This window comes from Mustela nigripes, chromosome 12, assembly GCF_022355385.1.
Source record: "Mustela nigripes isolate SB6536 chromosome 12, MUSNIG.SB6536, whole genome shotgun sequence".
In the NCBI taxonomy this organism is placed as follows: Eukaryota; Metazoa; Chordata; class Mammalia; order Carnivora; family Mustelidae; genus Mustela; species Mustela nigripes.
In genome coordinates this window covers 133,749,176-133,766,463 of record NC_081568.1, presented here as the reverse complement: position 1 = coordinate 133,766,463, position 17,288 = coordinate 133,749,176, and the positions used below count along the sequence as shown (strand labels likewise).

Here is a 17,288-nt window from a genome sequence, read left to right as displayed (position 1 = left end):
CGCCGGGGCCTCCATCCCAGGCGCGGGGACGGGGTGTGGCTTACGGAAAAATGAATCAACCTAAACGCGGCAGCTCTGACAGCCGTCCTCGTCTATGTAAGACACAATTTCAGAGTGATGAAGGGTAAATAAAATGCTGGTGACTAGTGTTTCGCTGAGGGTTTGTACATAGCTAAGGAGCGATTTTTTATTGTAAATGCTGCAATAGAGTAACTCACTGCCTGCGGAACCAGAGAAGTCTTCGAAGAGACCTGCATCTGAGCTTCCAGAGGTGTGGACTCAGAACAAGAGAGTGGAGGAAAGAGAAGCTTTCTGATTGAGGATTCTGGAGGACTGAAGGCTTGGCCATATGCCAGTACAGATTCCTCAAAGAACAAACCACGTGGCCGGCTGCTGTGTGGTGGGGTGGCCCGCGCTAAAGCTGGATAGGGAGGCTGGGTGGGCCCAGAGTATGCAGGGCCCTGACGGCCAAAGTAACTTCAACTTCAAGGGGTACTTCATTTATATTTAAACATTTTATTTTGACAGAGAGCGTGCGGGGGTGAGGGACAGAGGGAGAGGCTGGGGAGAATCTCAAGTAAACTCCATGCTGAGCAAGAGTCTGACCTGGGACTAGACCCCACGATGCTGAGATCAGGAATCTTGATTTCTGAGAGCAGAAATCAAGAGTCGGAGGGCTGAGCCACCCAGGTGCTCCTCACTGGGGACTCTTAAAAGTGGAGTGATGTGTACTACTTTTTTCTTCATTCATGTATTTATTATCAGCACATACTGGGCATTGTGCACAACGCTGAAACAGATAAAAGATGAACAAGACACAAACCTGGCTTGTGAGTTTATGGATTATTTGAGGAGACAAAAATAAAACAGGTCTTGAGGTTAAGGAGAAATATTCTAAGACCGATAAAGTAGTACTTTTTGAAGCATTGCACGGCAGGGCCTTTCAGTTGGAATGTGAAGGATAAGCAGGACATGATGAAGGGAAGGTAACTTGGGAAGAAGGAAACGTGAGTAAAGTTGGGAGACCTGTGGGTGCCAGGCCACAGGCCTGGGAGACTGAAGTAATCTGGTGGGGCTGGAGTGAAGTGCCGGGAGGCAAGGACCAGGCACGGAAGGCTCTGAGCGCCATCCACAGGTGTTTCTCTGTAGGTAAAGCAGTTCCTTGATCAGACAGGCAATTTTCGAATGATGAAGCAGAATTTTAGGTAGCTATGCCAGTTCAGCGGCAGGGCAGGAGCCCGGTGCGGGAGTTGAAGGGAGAGAGAGGAACACAGATAGTATGTATGCAGAAACAGGTTTCACCGGGGCATATGCAGACTTCTCTGGAGATTAGGAAGGGCCACAGACCAGGAACTGTGAGCCTGTGGGCGATGCCTTTTAACTTCTTTAGAAGAGAAAGCTGGCACTGACTGCCCATGGTGGGGATGAACCTGGGAGGAGGGGAAGGGAGAGGGAACAGTTTCCGATCCTGCTTCCCAACACTCTATAAAGCACTCTTAGTGACTATGTGGCTACAGCCTCCACTGCTCCCCCACACAAGCTTAAGTGTCAGCTTGAGGAAATGACAACAGGGACAAGGAGGTAGAACACAGGTGTGTGTGACGCATTTTTTTTTTTTTAAGCAAACCTATTATATTAAAATCTGAATTTTCAAACCAGATCTATAGGAGGTGGGAGGTAGGAATGAGGTAGTTTGCTTTACTTTACAGAAGGGTTCATTATCCTCAACTCTCAGGTACTTTGGCTGTATGTGTCATTCCCACTGAAAAGTCCGATCCAATTTACAGAAACTCCATTTACTCCACTTCCCTTGACCACGTCAATAATCCAGGCTACAGAAAAGGCTTTGAGGCTTTTCCCAGACCACCTCTCACAGCAGCTGCCCGGACACAGAGTCTCACTCCACCATCTTGCAGAGAGGGAAACAGGGCATGGGGAAGGGGCTGTTTCAGGTCACACACCAGCGTCCTCCCACCAGGATAAAGTGCACAGATGCTGCTGTTATACAGGCCTCAGATCTAACTTCTCAGCCAGACCGAGTGCACTAAAGTCACTTTCCTGTCTTGGCTTTAATTTCCTCATCTGTAAAATGGGGTAACAGTCCCACTTAGAACTGTTCTGAGAATTAAGTGGAAACTGCCAAACTGGTCATTTGCTCAGTGAGGCTAATGACCAAGGAAGATCCCATGCTTCTGAGTACATTCCTCACCTCACCCCTGTCCCAGACCAGCAAACCACAACACACTGACTGTGTCCAAATGTTGCTTTATCTTTCGGCAGGAAAGATATTCACAGTATCAAAAGTAAAGAATTGAAAAACAAGAACAAAAACAAAACCAAACACAAAGAGAGCAGTGTTGGGCCAGCAGTACCATCAGCCCCCGGCCCACAGGCCAGTCCAGCCCCCAGGCTCTGAGTGAGGGGGCTGCGTAGCACCAGGAAGCGGCTCTGCGGAGGTCTTGAGGGGCCCCAGCACAGCACAGCATCCATTCAACTTTTGGTTGGTCCAGGACGTGAGGAGCAGGGAGGATCTTGGGCAGGTGTAGGGATGTGGAGGAAGAAACTGTAGACCTTCGGCTGGCAGTTGGGGGTCTCAGGACACCCTGAAGCAGCTCGACCCGGCAGGGGGCTGAGAAAACAGAGCATGACCGTACCGTGAGTGAGCTTGTGCCCTAGCCTCCCTGTGCTGGCTCTGGGTTTCCATGGGTCCCCTGCGTAGGAGGAGCTGCCTGCCGTTTTTTGCTCCCTGGGCTGAAAATGTTGAATAGACTTCCTTGATTACCTTCAGCAGAGGATGCAGGTTGAGACCCTGCCAGGGGACAGCTCCCCGGTAGCATGTCTATCCCATCCAGGGTGGGTAAGATCCCCGACTCTGGCCTTTGCTCTCCTGCTGACAGGTGGAGGAAAGGCAGCATATGCACTCTGATTCCTGCCTCACACTCTGGGGACACAGCCCAGGCTAGGTCCCGAATCTGTGCCGGCACTGCTTTTTCACACATTCTCCGGCCTCCTGATCCCACTCTGAGGAGGGTGGAAAAGGTCAATGAAGAGCCCTTATGGTGGGGTAGGGCAGGGAGAAACATCCCCCGTCTTGGGAGAGAGATCAACCAAAGAGGGAGTCCTTGAGAGAAGATGGCTGAATGAGGTTTCTTGGCTGACAGGAGCACTGGGCTGTGGGAGGAGGTATGCCCCTTTTTCTCTGAGAAGAGGCAACAAATGAAAGTGCCAGGGGTCCCCATAACTCCTGGATCCTGTGAAAGTGGACAAAAGGGGCAGAAGGGCGCCCTAGCAGAAGCTCCTGAGTGTGTGGACATTTCAGTTTGGCAAAAGACCAGGGAGTCCAGCCCCTTCAGAGAGAGGGGCTGAGCTGAGTCTAAAGACAGTCCTGTCTCCAGGCAGCCCAAGGGGCCATAGGGAGCCCAGCCTCAAGGGTGGGGAATCCTGACCCAGAGGAGGACAAGAGACTCGGCTGAACGTCCAGGAAGTCTGCTGCCCTGGCACTTACAAGAGAAGGAGGAGGATCCTCCTGGGGTTCCATGAGTTCAGCTCACCTGCCCCAGTTTCCTGTGCTTTAAAGGCAGTTGTGTCACCAGGCAGAAAAGGCCTGATCCCAGGGACAGAGCACAGGGTTAAGATAGGGCACTGCACAGCCATTAGGCCGCAAACCGGGCACCAAGGCCTGTGGGCCAGTAACTCTTCTCTCCTGCACTATGGTGCTCAGTCCAGTGGCTTCTTGGTCTTCTGTTCTCAGTCCACAGCGTCATCTGGTATGTCAACATTTCACACAAAAGGACCTGTGTAGGTGGTTGGGAGAGGAGCCCCGAGCCCAGCTGGGGCTAGGTCTCTTCTTCAGGAGGCAGCTTAGCTATTAATTTCTTCATGGGGCTTGCCCTGGTTGGGGAGAGAGTGCTTACAAACTCCTCCATGCCTAAATGACCTCACTGAGGCCTTGGTCTATCTCATCTGCCCTCTCCCTGGTCCTCTGGCGCTAGCCCCTTCCTGCATGGCTTTAGCTGGAAAGCACCCTAAATGGCAGCCTACCAGGCTGGGCAATGAAATTCAACCCTGAGGCTAACAATGTCAGGAGTGGGGGCAGTCATCTGGGGAGTAAGGCTGCCTCGGCTCTTGAGAGGCAGATGGTGAGGGAAGTGGAGGCCTGGTAGAGATAGCCCAGGGATGGCAGTGCAGGAAGGGCCCTTCAGGAACATAGGCAGGAGGGCTCTAAGGAGGGTCTGGCCCAGGAGGGAGCTATGAAAGGACAGAGGCCTAGGCGTGAGGGGCCACAGGAGAAGAGATGGGGCCTGTGTCTTCAGAGCACATAGGCCTCACTGTGTCACTGCAGGGGCCAGGGCTGACAAGCCACTAGCCCAACTCGTGTGCTCCTGAGCATGAAATGGTGTGGTGGGGACACAAGGTGATAGAACTTGCAGAGAGAAGTATATGCAACACTTGGGGGTCCTCCATACCTCACTGAGCTGTGCTGGGAGTGGTTTTCTTGAGGCTGAAGTTGGTCCAGTTCACAGCAACTTTCTGACGAGTTTGCTTTGCAGAATCCAAACAGAACCTGTTAGGTTTGACAGACACCAGGAAAGCACAATCAGAGGATCCCCCTTTCCTTGCTGGACCCCATTTCTAGTCCCATGTGTCTTGGTCACTAAAGGAACCAAGTCAGCTCTGTACAACCCTTCTGGTTCTAGAGTATTGCGGCCTAGCAGGTTACGAGAGCTTTCCTGACCTTCTGGACAGGGTGCCCGCGAGCCCATGAACAGTGTATGAAGACAGTAACACTGCCTTGGGATACAGGTTAGCCCCTCACGCTGTATCTTACTCTGGCTACACTGGGCTGCCTCCTGCTCCCCTCGGTACTGGGTGTTGCTTTCAGCCTCAAACCTCTGTACCTACTAGCTCTGCTGTCACAAAGGCCCTGCTTGACCTGACCCACTCATCCTTACTTTTCCGGTCTCAGCCTGGTTCCCATCTCTTCTGGGAGCACTGCCCACCCCTGAATCTCAGCTTGGTCTGCAACCCCACATCCTTACTCCTCCAACAGCACTTACAGCTGGACTGTGTGTTTAGGCTTTCTCTCTCCATCTAGACTGCATCTGATTTGCCTCCAGCCCAGAACTCAGCCCAGGCAGAGGAGAGAAAGTGCAAATGAATATACAAAGTAAATAAAACTGGAGAAAATCCTGCTTCTTGGGGCCTGAAGTGCCTCCTCCTCCCTGTCCCTTACACAGATGCCTTTTCCTGCCGCGTGGCCACCTGGGTTCCAGCAGATAGACTAGTGGGAGCGAGCCTGGCAAGGCTCTCTCTCTGAGGGTGTCAGGGTGAGGGTGGGTGTTAAGGCATCCCCACACCTACCTCTTGAAGTACTCCACCTCCCGGTCAGTCTCATCCATCTCCACCCCATCCATGTCCTTGGGCAGGAACACATCGTCTAGGAAGACACAGCCAGGAGGGCTCAGTGCCCACGGCCAGGCCTCTGGGGTCATGCTCTCGGGGCAGCACTGCCCAGACGCGAGGACTACCCTCCACCCTGTGGCCTGGCTGGGTGTGGGGGGGTCAACCACTCAGTTCCTGGTGCACTCACCCAAGGAGGCGGCCGTCTTCTCCTGCTTGTTGCGGCTCCGGCGGCTGCGGCCCTTGCCCTGTGGCAAGCTCTGTAGCCTTGCTGGGCCTGGGGGCTGCACAGACTCCTGCTCCAGAGGCCGTGCTTTGGCCTCACCTGGCCAGTTTCGCCAGGAGCTGCCCTTCTCGTCGGCTTTGGGGCTGCCAGCCCAGCCTGGTCCCGGTTGGCTTCCCCGGCTCCCCTCTCCAGCCTCGGCAAAGCTGCCCACTTTGGGAGGCTCCGGGGCCTTGCCTGGCTGCTTGGAGCTGGGGGTCTGGCCCTTGACACTGGCAGCCTCTAGGCTGGCTGGGGCCCGGGGGGCTGGGCTTGCCTCATTCTTCTTGGCCTGACTGCCCTGTCTCTTGCCCTTCCGAGGCTTCCCACTTGAGGCCACAGGCTCAGGCAGCTCCTGCTTGTAACTGGGAACCTCCTTTGGGCTTGGCTCCTCAGGGCTAGGGTTGCCTGGCTTGGGTGTCTTGACCCAGATTACCCTGGAAAGGTTGGGCACAGCGTTGAGTCTCCTCACTAGCCCATTCTCAGGGATGATACCAGGAGGGGGTCCCCTCACCTCTGTCCATGGTGGGTGAGAGCCTCTCATTTCTGTCCATGGTGGGGCCGGCTCACCTGGAACTCGTAACGTGTGGTTCTGAGAGGACCCCAAAGTCAAAGGGGATAGGTCAAGGTTAATATCAGGCCGTTGCTCTGAGGAGCCATTGAGGTTTGAGGGGGATAGGCTCTGGGGCTCTGGCTCAGCAGCCCCCTCCTTAGAGAATCCATTGCTGTCCATATTGAGCTCACACACACTGAAGCTGGCACGGATAGAGTCCTTGACAGTGTTCTTGATCTCTTGTAGACGGCTGCTCAGGAAACTGTTGACCCGATCCAGCTCCCGGTCAGGCCACTCCAAGAGCCTCTCCCTGGCAGGTCTTGGCTCCTGGCTTCCGGAAACACTACGATTCACCTGCTTTAGAGCTTCTGCTGCCAAGTGGGCCTTTTCCTTTTCCTGCCAATATAAGAAGCAGTTTCAGCTAGGGCCCGGCAGCTGCTAGGCACAGTGTGACACCTGACACATCGGCCTGGGGCCCAGCTTTGCAGCTAACTGGCTAGACGCAGGGCCTTGGCCACCCGGACCTGCTCCCCCACTCTGCAGGAGTGAGGACGAAATGCAATGAGACCGGTGCATGTTCTGGGGATGGAGACAGACCTAAAGGATAAGTTTTTATAGCTTGTTCATCAGAGTCCCCAGTGTCAGTCCTAGAGCCTAAAACCACTAGGACTCAAAGGGATAAGAATGCAGCTAATTGCACCTTGCCTGCCAGGTCTGACCTTAAGCGGTTCATTCATTTCCTGAGTCTCAGTGGACCCATCTGCAAAAAGTGGAAAAAAAAATTATGGGGTGAAGACCAAAGTGGGGATGAACAAGAGAGGGAGATGGCTGCTACAGTCACTCTCCAGCTCTGCTGGTATTCGGGGCAAAAAAAGTTGGCATTATGAGAGGCCTTTCAAGAAGTAAGACGGGGGTGGTGAGACCACCATGGGAGGTCAGACACTCTGGGTGGCAGGAATGTGTGTATGGGTGCTATGGAAGAGGGAGAAATTCTGTATAAAAGCCACTTACCACTCAGCTGCCTCAAGTAATCACGGCCAGTCCTAAAGTGTGCCTGATGGACTACAATGCACAGCTACATGGGGCCCCACAAGTAAAAGCAGCCCCTCTGCCTAGGTGAGAACTGGGATGCTAGGCTCTCTCAGTCAGTGTGAACAGACCTGGTTCTGGAGAATGACAGTGAAGTCTGTGGACTCTGAGTCACTCCATTCCTCTACCCAACCTCCACACACCAGCAGACCAAGGAGGCCTTTAGAGGGAGAGGAGAGACAGATGTCAAAAGCCTATAGGAAGGAGGTGGTGGTGTTGGGCCAGGGGTTGGAGGACTTCCACTATTTCACATATTTCTAGCTGATTTGGGAATGGAGGGGGAGGAACAGGAAAAGGAAACTGGGGAGAGAAAAGAGGGCATGCCACCATCTCAGAGTCAACTTAAAAGAGGGTGACCCTGTGCCCCAATAGGGCTCTGCGACAGATCAATACCACCATTGTGGGACCTTGGACAAATCACTTACTCTCTCTGAACCTTACCGTTCCCCTTGGTGTATCTGGGAGAAAAACTGCCCACCTATAGCTCAGTGTTGCCCAGAGAACACCTGAGAGGGCATGTGTCCCCTTCCCCCAGTGCTGAAGAGGCTGTGACTTGGCACTGTGGTGCTCAAGCTGGGAAGCAGCTGAGCCTGCAGCAGTGTTTCTGGCCTTGTGCCATGGAGTTTAAGGCCATGAGCAGAGCTCTGAGGCCACATGGATGGATGAAGGACTGGACGGCCCATCACATCACTCCTCTCCTGTACCAGCACAGCTTTTTCTCTTAGGAATGGAGGTTCCATGGAGGACTTCAATTGCAAAAAAGAGTTCTGCTGCTAAACAAAGAAGTCTGAAAACAATTAGTTAGAGGAAGTGACATGGAACCAAGCATGATTTGGTAGTGAGAGGAGAGCACAGAACACATGCTTTCTGTTAACGTGCCATGAGCCGGATCCTTTCCTCACATTGTCTCGTTTAATCCTTACAACTGCCCTTGTTGCGCCATTATCCTCAATTTGCAGATGAGGACAACTGACTTTGGCACAAATAAGGAACTGGCCCAAGTTCACACGGCTAGAAAGTGGCAGAGTTGGGACAGCACACCCAGGTGTGATCTGCAGTTCCTAGGTCTTTTAGTCCTGTTTGACGATCACTTCTTGACCAGTGATGATGAGGCCTGGGCTGGGCTCTGGGGGATTCAGCTGTGCATGAGGAGTCTGTTTGCGGACTTGAGTCTGCTGGGGGAGACGGGCGTGTAAATAGGCTGTTCAATTCGGAGTGAGAGCGTAAGTGCTACAGGGAAGGACGGACAAGATGCTCTGGGAACTCAGACTGGGCCATCAGAGGTGTTTCCCAGAGGAGACAGCAGCTCACTGGGCCCCGGAGAGTGACAGGGATCATCCTAGAGTGAAGACTAGCACTTTCTAGGCAGCAGGAACAGCAAGTGACTGGGGAACGGGCATACATGATCTTTAGGGAATGCCAACATTCACAGGGAGAACTGGTGCCCAGGTTTCTTTCAGGAGTGGTCGGGAGTGGTAGGTGGGAAGGCCAGGGAGGAGAGACTGAGAGATGAATCTGGCAAGCTAAGCAGGGGCTGAAGAGCCCTGCAGGTCAGGTTCAAGTCTGCGTTTGACGCTGAGGGCAATGTTTGGCCACTGAAGGCTTTTTTAGTAGCAGCGGTAGGGTGGGGAGAAGTGGGTGGTTTGACCTATTGGGAGGTTGTGTGGCCAGGACTCAAGGACAGGTGGGGAGATGGGATGAGCCACAAAAAACAGCCACAAATACTGATGACTACTGGGGCCGCCGCCGCTTCCCTGACCACGTGTGCTCTCCATTGAGCCTTTCTGTGCATCACTGTTTCATTCCCGCAACCATCTGAGTTAGGCTCTACTGTTATTCTCATGTTGTGGATGAAGAAACTGAGGCCTAGAGGTGAAGTGATATGCCCAAGGTCATCCAGCAAGTGTGCAGAGCCAGGTTTCAAACTGAGGTCCAATTCCAAGGCCCGCTGCTCTCGATTACCACGACGCATTCCTCCCAGGATGGCACCCTGGGTTCTGGTTCGGGCAACTTGGAGGCTGGTGGCGCCATCAACTAGACAACAGTGGAGAAGGAAGAGCAGGCCTCCTTGGAGAGAGAGAACAAGCTCAGTTTTGGATGTGCTCAGTCTGAGGACCAGGACATCTGTGAGGAGGTGCCTCGTAGCAGCAGGAGTTTTCAATGTCAAGTTCAGGGAGGAAATATGAAGACATAGTGAACCAGGAAAAACACTATCTAGATGGCTTTCTTTGCTAGGGAGAGGGCCTCAAGGGGAGAGTCAGAAGAAAGGAAGAGGGGTCCATGAAGGAGACAAAAGAGAGGTCAGAGAAGGTAAAAAATTTGGAGAACACGCATTCCCACTGTTCTTCCCTTCCGCCACCTGGCCAAGGACATGTGAGCCAAAGAGAACATGTTTGAAAAGGATAACCAATACAAAATGCCTAGTGGACAGAGAAGATGGGTTAAGAGGGTATGGTTTAGCAACAAAGATGTCACTGGTGGTTCTGTGGCGGGGAGGGAGGAAAACAGTTTGCAATGAGCTGATAGAAAAAACAGTGAACGCAGACAGCAGTTTTCAAGAAATTTGACTGGGATGGGAGGAAAGAGATAAGGTGATGGCAAGAGAGAGGCTGTATGCTCAAGGCACAAAAGAGAGTGAAATGCTGATGGGAGCCAGCCTAGGAGAGGCCGGAGCCAGGGCAGGAAGCCAACCTTAGATTGAGGTGGCAGGAAAGGACTGCACGGCCTTAAGCAGAAGGGGTAACTCTTCTCTCATGACAAGAAGGAAAGTCTGCCGGTGGAATGGTACGACGTTTGAGGAAGTGCCTATTCACTGGCTTTTTTCCTTGTTGAACCAGGAAATGAGTTCATCTAACAAAAAAGAAAAGAGGGGTGGGTAAAGCCTGGAGATTGGAAAAGAATCTGGAGGGCTGACAAAGGGTCTGTGAATAGAAGTGATGAAGAACAAGTAGACCAGAGGCCTGCTAGGCAATGTGAAGGCGCAGGCAAGCAGGGGACCACACGGCCTGGGTGCCACAGACAGATATGATCCAGCACTTTCCTAGAGGTGTGGAAGGGGAGAGGCAGGGAGGGGGTCAAACCCAGGGCTGTGATTTTTCTTAGTGGGTGTAATAGAAGAGCAACAGGACAAGGAAATGAGAGTATTGGTAAGACAGCGAGTGAATGATGGTCAGGGGATCTCTATGGCTTAGGAAGAGGAGAAAGGGCAAGGTGACAGCCTTCAGTGGATGAAGAGGAGTGGCCAAGAGACTGTAGATGGCAGAGCCAGGGTCAATTTCAAAGGAGTAGGGGTTAGTACATGAGAGATAGTCACGGTCTGGAAGTGGTACAAGGGAGCAGAAAGATACTCAGCTTTTTTGGTCTCCTGAGGTGTGAGAGAATGAGCAATCTCCACTGGACGGCTCCCAGGAGAAGCTGTTTTTGGTGGATAGCCAGACTGTGGTTAAGTTTGAGAGGTAGAGGAAGAACACTGGAGAGGAGGCTGATGCATAACGGATAATGACCATGACTGCCTATCACCTGACCTTGCAACTGCCTGGTGCAATGTTGCACTCTGGCTTCTAGACTGGACCAGGCAGACAGAAGTGGTGCAGCAGGTTTCTGAATGAGTGCGTGGAGTGTGATAAATGGCAGGGGAGAGACACGTGTGAGGTACAGTACTGTGGAAGAAGTTACCTGAGGAGATCTGAGCTTGGAAGGAAGTTGCCAGGAGGAAAAGGAAGGAAGAGAAGAGTGTTACTAGCCTTATCAGCAAATGGGTAGGGATGTGTGGGCACACAGATTTATGAAAAGCACACCAGACCCAGGAACTTCAAAGTATTCCTGCTTGCTGAGACCTAACTGGAAACCACTGCCTCAAGAAGCCAGGGAAGGCTGAGAGACTGCTGTTGCCCACCGGACACTTCTGGTCAGGCAGCACTGGATGGGAGAAAGTAAGTGCTGACCATTTTCTGAAGGCAGTGGTGGGACCGCTTGGCTCACTACTTCAGGCTGCAGGGAAAGGGTCCTGGTTTGTCCTTTGGGCTGGAAAAAGATGTGGAATTACTGCTGCTTTCCAGAGCACTAGGGCTGTTTGACCACCCAGGACCTGGAGCTAGCTGGTTGTCACAACCAACTCTTCAGCTGCTGGGCTCCTAAGTGTGGCACTGTGCAGATGCAGCTGGGGGCAGGCAGGTGAAGAGGTAACTAGGTGGCAGGGGATGAGTTGCCAAGCCCAGGGGCTCGCCTGGGAGCAGGGCTACCCAGGAATAGCTTATTGGATTCTCTCCTCAGCCCTCTGAGGAGCTCCCTCAGCCCATGGGCTGGGTCACTCCCATGGCTTCAATTACATCTCCAAGCTGACAATTCCCAGCCCCACACCTCCATCTCCACTTGGAGGTCTCCTGAGAACCTCTGCGTTAACGTGCCCCAACTGAATTCCCTGTCTTCTGCCAATCCTGTCCTTGCTCAGTGAAGGGCACACCATCCTGCCAGTCACCCAGGCAAACACCTGGAAGACATCTCTGACTTCATCTCTGTTCCATCATCAGATCACCAAAGCGAGTCATGTCTGCTTCCCTTGCTCCAGACTCACCATCAATCAGCTTTCCCTGGGCCTCAGTGTCCCTTCAGGGAGGGTCATGCCTCTAGGCCACCTTCCACAGGGCCACACGGTCATGGTGGCAAACAGATCTGACGAAGTACATCCTTTGATAAAAGCCCTGCAGTGATGCCCCCTCAGCAACAGGACCAAGTCAGAACTCTTCAGTGGGACCTATGAGGCCCTTTCTCACCTCTACTAACTGTTCTGCCTCTCCTCTATTTGAGCTTGGACTAACCTCAACTGCTGTGAATGTTCTATGCCTGCTACCAGAACTCACTCTATGCCTGAAACAGAACTCACTCCCTGAAACTCAGCTCTCAAGCCAGCCTCTTGGTAAGCCATTTCCAGCGTGCCCAACCTGGATGGGGGGGCTTCTCTCATCCCCAGGCTTGTCACATGATAACATGCTCATCCAGTTTTGTGTCAGTCTCTCCACTGGACTGAGCTTCTCCAGGGTGAGAACTTAACTGCATCATGCTTTGGCTCCCAGTATTTGCAGAAGTGTTTGCTGAATGAATACATGACTGACTGACTGAAGCAAGTCCTGTGCTTTGAGGAATCCAGCAAGCAGCTTCTGAGGCCAGGACTCATCTTTCCTCCAATCACTGGCCCCAGGCTCCCTGACCCTGATGCCTCCCAAACGCATTCAGACCTTCCCAGAGCAGTGAGCTGCGCCGAAGCTTCTGGCAGCCAACATCACTCATGCCCCACAAGTCTTGGGGGGTTGGGGCGAGGGATTCGTCAGGGAGGAGAGGCAGTAGAACTAGGCTCCCCCCCCACACCCACCTTCTTTTTCAGCTTGTGCCGGGCCCGCTTGGCGGCCCTGGCGCTGTTGGGGGCTTTAGGCTCCGTGCTGTTGATGAATTCCAGCAGCTCATCCACATCTCGGTGGTCCACGGCGGGCTCCCCAGGGATCCCGCCCAGGGCGCCCCCCTTCACGGGCAGCTCCTCTTTCCGCCGGGTCAGCCTCGAGCGGAGCTTCTCTCGGATCTCTGTATAATTCCGACTCGTCGGGGCAGCGGGTGGCTGGGGGAGGGGGAGGTGCTGATGTTACACCCTGGGCCTGGGAAGCCCGGAGCACTCCCACCCGCTGGCACCGAACATGTGGCGAGAAGCGAGACAACTGTTCTTTCTACTATAGCCGCAAAGGCCAAGTGGCTTCAGCCTCCGCCAGACCCAGAGCTGAGGCGGCGGTGGGCGGAGGGAGTGGGAGGTACGTAACAGCATTGTGAGCACACTGACTTGGGAGCCAGGAAAGCAGGTTTGAGCCCGGGCTTTGTCACTTGGAAGCTGTATGACCTTGGGCAGGTCACTGAGTCTTTGTGTGCCTCGATTTTGTCATCTCTAAAATGAGAATAATTACTTTTAGTTTAAAGGTGACTAACAATGTAATTACTTTCATTTCTTCCGTCCTCAACTGCTCTACCCTACCCGGCGGCCCTTTCCTCTTCACTTTAGGAGACTTCTGAGCTGCTTTCGCCCTCTGTCCAGAAACAGCATGTACTCTGCCCTGAGCCTCCTGCCTGGTGCCATCTGGGCTCACGGCCTGTCCCTCGCTGGCTCTCACGCTTGGGGGACGGAGAGCCTTTGCTTCCATTCTGCCTTCATCACGCACAAGCGTTCGCTTCTCTGTGATTACACACGTATGCATGCTCATCAGAATCATAGCTTTCTCTCTGCCACTTCCTTTCCTTTTGCCTAAGGAAAAAAAGTCAATCTTAAGAGAAACCATGAAAAAAGCAAAGGTAGCAAGGTGTTTAAAAATCCCTACCTCACCAATGTGCTGTAAGGATCAAGTGAGCGGACACAGGCTGCGAGGACTCAGAGGGTCCCAGTGTGGTGGTTATCCCTGTGAGTGGGGGGGTGGGGGTGGGGGGTAGGGGGGGTAGGAGAGTGGGGGGGTGGGGGTGTCTCTGGGGAGAGCAGCTCCTTTGGCTCACCTTGACTGGCCCCCAGCCCTCTCTGGCCTGGGCAGGTTCACTCACCGCATTGTGGCCGAAGAACTCACAGTAGCAGCAGTCACAGAACTTTCCATCTCTCTGGTGAGTGGAGGATGAGGTGCAGGAGCTGCGCTCTGAGCTGCTGTCCTCTTCTTCACCCAGGCCCTCATCTGCTTCGCAGGGCTGGGGCAGCTGGCAGGCCAGACCACTGTGTGTAAACTTGTGTCCCTTGCACCCAGGGTCCCTGCTGATGGGGGAGAAAGACAAGCCCACAGGTGAGGGAGGGCAGGGAAGGAGCAGGCCGCAGCAGGAGCCTGGGGAAGCACCCCCACCACTGCAGTTCCGAATACCCTTCGTCTGCCTCATCCCACAAAGGCCAAGGCAGTCAGGTCATATCAGTATTTCTCACAGTAACAAAGCCAACACCCTCGCTGTCTCTCAGGCCCTGTGCCTGCACCCACTGTGTGGCCCTCTTGGAGGGTCACACAGTGGGCGTGTATACCTCTCTATGCTACTGTATATCACACTTTACTCTGATGGTCTGTTTGCCCACCTGTTTCTCAGAGCAGACTGCATTCTCTAAGGGTAGGAACTATGCTATATTTAGGTCCCAGTGTGGAGCATAACAGCACTGTACACAGCACGTGCTCAGTAAGTAGGTATCCAAACAGATTAGTGGGCCGATGGCTACCCTGGAGCATCCGAAGGAGGCTGAGGTCAATTTCATCCTCTAAGGTTCTTCGATGGAGTCTGCCCCAGTGGGTAGAGCTGCCTTCATGTGGGGCCTTATAGTTAGGAAAGGAATTGTTCCATGTGGCCCAGACTCTAAGAGTGATTTTACTGTTTGGGTCTGGTACTCTAATTAGCATTATTATTTCTAAGCATCTCCCAAGTCCTCCAAAATAGATGTTGCTACCCCCATCCTACAGTGGAAGTAACTTTAAGAGTCCGAGTGCTTAACTGTTTTGCTCAAAGAGTGGCTAGGACTCAGCCTGTGCCTTGCAAAGTTCATGCCCTCCCACTGTACTGCTTTGCCTCTGGACTTGAGGATGCACTGGGGGCATCAAGTAATACAGCCCATTTTTTCAGGGTAAGAAAAGACCTGGGCCCACGAAGTCCCATAATTGGAGCCGGAAGAACAAAAGCCCTGGGTTAGAAGCTGGAGTGCCCTGGGCTGGGGACAAGGGGTGGGAGCTAAGAGAAATGGCAGGGTGAGGAGCAGTGAGGCGGCTTGGCTCTCAAGGGCAGTCTATAGAGCAAGAAGTAGAAAACAAGGGGCAGAAACCATTATCAGTGGTACTCAGAGAAGCTGAATCCAAACTAACCATTTCTCACCCACATTAGCAAAATCAAAGCACCCAGTGCTGCTGAAAATAAGAAGACACTAGCACCCCAAGATTGGTGGTTACATCAATTTGGAGAGCCCTTTGGAAAGCAATTTTTCAATGTGTATTAAGAATCCCCGGGGCACCTGGGTGGCTCAGTGAGTTAAGCCGCTGCCTTCGGCTCAGGTCATGATCTCAGGGTCCTGGGATCTAGCCCGCATCAGGCTCTCTGCTCAGTGGGAAGCCTGCTTCCTCCTCTCCCTCTGCTGCCTCTCTGCCTACTTGTGATTTGTCTGTCAAATAAATAAATAAAAATCTTAAAAAAAAAAAAAATCCTCAAAAAAGACATTTTGACAACCTTTAAACTAAGAACTTCTTTCTTTCTGAGGGACCTATTCCAAGGAGAAAAAAACACAAAAGAGGAAAAAGCTTTAAGCAAAGCCATCTTTAGAGAGATTATTTACAATGTTAAAATACTGGTGACTTAAATCATCAGCAACTGGAAAACAGTGAAGTATACTATGGAGAATATTCTCTAGCCTTAGGCCAAGAAGACCACATAGGAACCAAACAAGGAAAGCTGAGTGAAACAGGACAACAAAAAGCTGCACACTTTATAGACACCACCACCGTGTGGGAAAGACCTGTAAGGAAAACTGCCAGCACTGGTGGTACTGGGGTGGTGGGATTTTACAATGAGAAAATACAAATGCGTACTAAACACAGATCTGATTTATAATACAAAAATACACACTTCTCCAAAGAATTTTATCTTCCACATCTCCATTACTATAAACTTCCTCAGTACTCAGTTACTTCAGGGAATCCTTAAGCCTGTACTTCCGAACTCAAATATAGATTTGGGCGCAAGGACGTTTATTACAGCCTTGTTTTTAGTGGCTAAAAACTAGAAATGCCCAGGGGTGCCTGGGTGGCTCAGTGGTTAAGCGTCTGCCTTTGGTTCAGGTCATGATCCCAGGGTCCTGAGACTGAGCCCTGTGTTGTGTCGGGGCACCCTGCTCAGTGGGGAGCCTCCTTCTCCTTCTGCCTGCCACTCTGTGTCCTTGTACTCACGCTCTCTGTCAAATAAATAAAATCTTAGAAACAAAAATCAGAATGCCCCAATGTCCAGAAACAGGGGAATGATAAATTATGCTTAGAGGTATACAGTAAGACATTTTGTGGTCACTTGAAAGTTTTTTTGAAGAATCTTAACTGGGGAAATGATCTATAATGTTAAAGAAGAACTACACAACAATGTATAAACATGGACCTAATTTATATACAGAGACATCAGAAGAAATATATACTGCAGTATTACAAACTGGGGCACCTGGGTGGCCCAGTGGGTTGGGGCTTCTGCCTTCGGTTTGGGTCATGATCTCAGGGTCCTGGGATCGACACCCGCATCGGGCTCTCTGCTCATCGGGGAGCCTGCTTCCCTCTCACTCTCTGCCTGCCTCTCTGCCTACTTGTGATCTCTCTCTTCTGTCAAATAAATAAATAAACTCTTAAAAAAAGAAAAAAAAGAAGTTGATCATTCGTGGCACATGGGTGGCAGTCAGTCAGTTAGGTGTCCAACTCTTGATTTCAGCTCAGGTCATGAGCTCAGGGTTATGAAACTGAGCCCTGTGTTGGGCTCTTGAGCTCTCCGGGGCGTCTTCCTATGGATTTTCTTTCTCTCCCTCTGCCCCTCACCCTGCTCGTGCACGTGTGCTCTCTCTCTCTCAAAATAAATAAATAAACCTTAAAAAAAAAAGTTTGGGGCGCCTGGGTGGCTCAGGTTGAGCCTCTGCCTTCAGCTCAGGTCATGATCTCAGGGTCATGACGAGCTGAAGGCAGAGGCTTAACCTGGGATCGAGCCCTGCATCGGGCTCTCTGCTCGGCAGGGAGCCTGCTTCCTCCTCTCTTTCTCTGCCTGCCTCTCTGCCTACTTGTGATCTCTGTCAAATAAATAAATAAAAATCTTTAAAAAAAAAGTTTATTGTTAGGTTGTGAGGAAATTTTTTCTTCATTAGACATCTCTGAATTTTTCCAAGTTTTTATTTTTTAAAAGATTTTATTTATCATTTGACAGAGAGAGACACAGCGAGAGAGGGAACACAAGCAGGGGGAGTGGGAGAGGGAGAAGCAGGCT

General features: G+C 52.0%; 1 protein-coding gene across 12 annotated transcripts in view; it reads right to left on the bottom strand.

Moving 5' to 3' along the window:
- Positions 1-2,245: 2,245 nt before the first annotated feature.
- FAM193B (family with sequence similarity 193 member B) overlaps positions 2,246-17,288 on the bottom strand; it is a 32,163-nt gene continuing 17,120 nt past the window's right edge. For 9 of the 12 annotated variants that reach the window (XM_059418395.1, XM_059418385.1, XM_059418389.1 and 6 more), the window contains 6 exons: positions 13,872-14,073; positions 12,673-12,912; positions 5,591-6,611; positions 5,362-5,437; positions 4,467-4,564; positions 2,246-2,629 (listed from right to left, as the gene is read on the bottom strand). In XM_059418395.1, the coding sequence (XP_059274378.1) occupies positions 4,468-4,564; positions 5,362-5,437; positions 5,591-6,611; positions 12,673-12,912; positions 13,872-14,073 (1,636 nt within the window). In that variant the 3' untranslated portion in view covers positions 2,246-2,629; position 4,467. The remainder of the gene's footprint in view (positions 2,630-4,466; positions 4,565-5,361; positions 5,438-5,590; positions 6,612-12,672; positions 12,913-13,871; positions 14,074-17,288) is intronic. The other 3 variants (XM_059418386.1, XM_059418387.1, XM_059418388.1) reach the window with 3 other exon arrangements.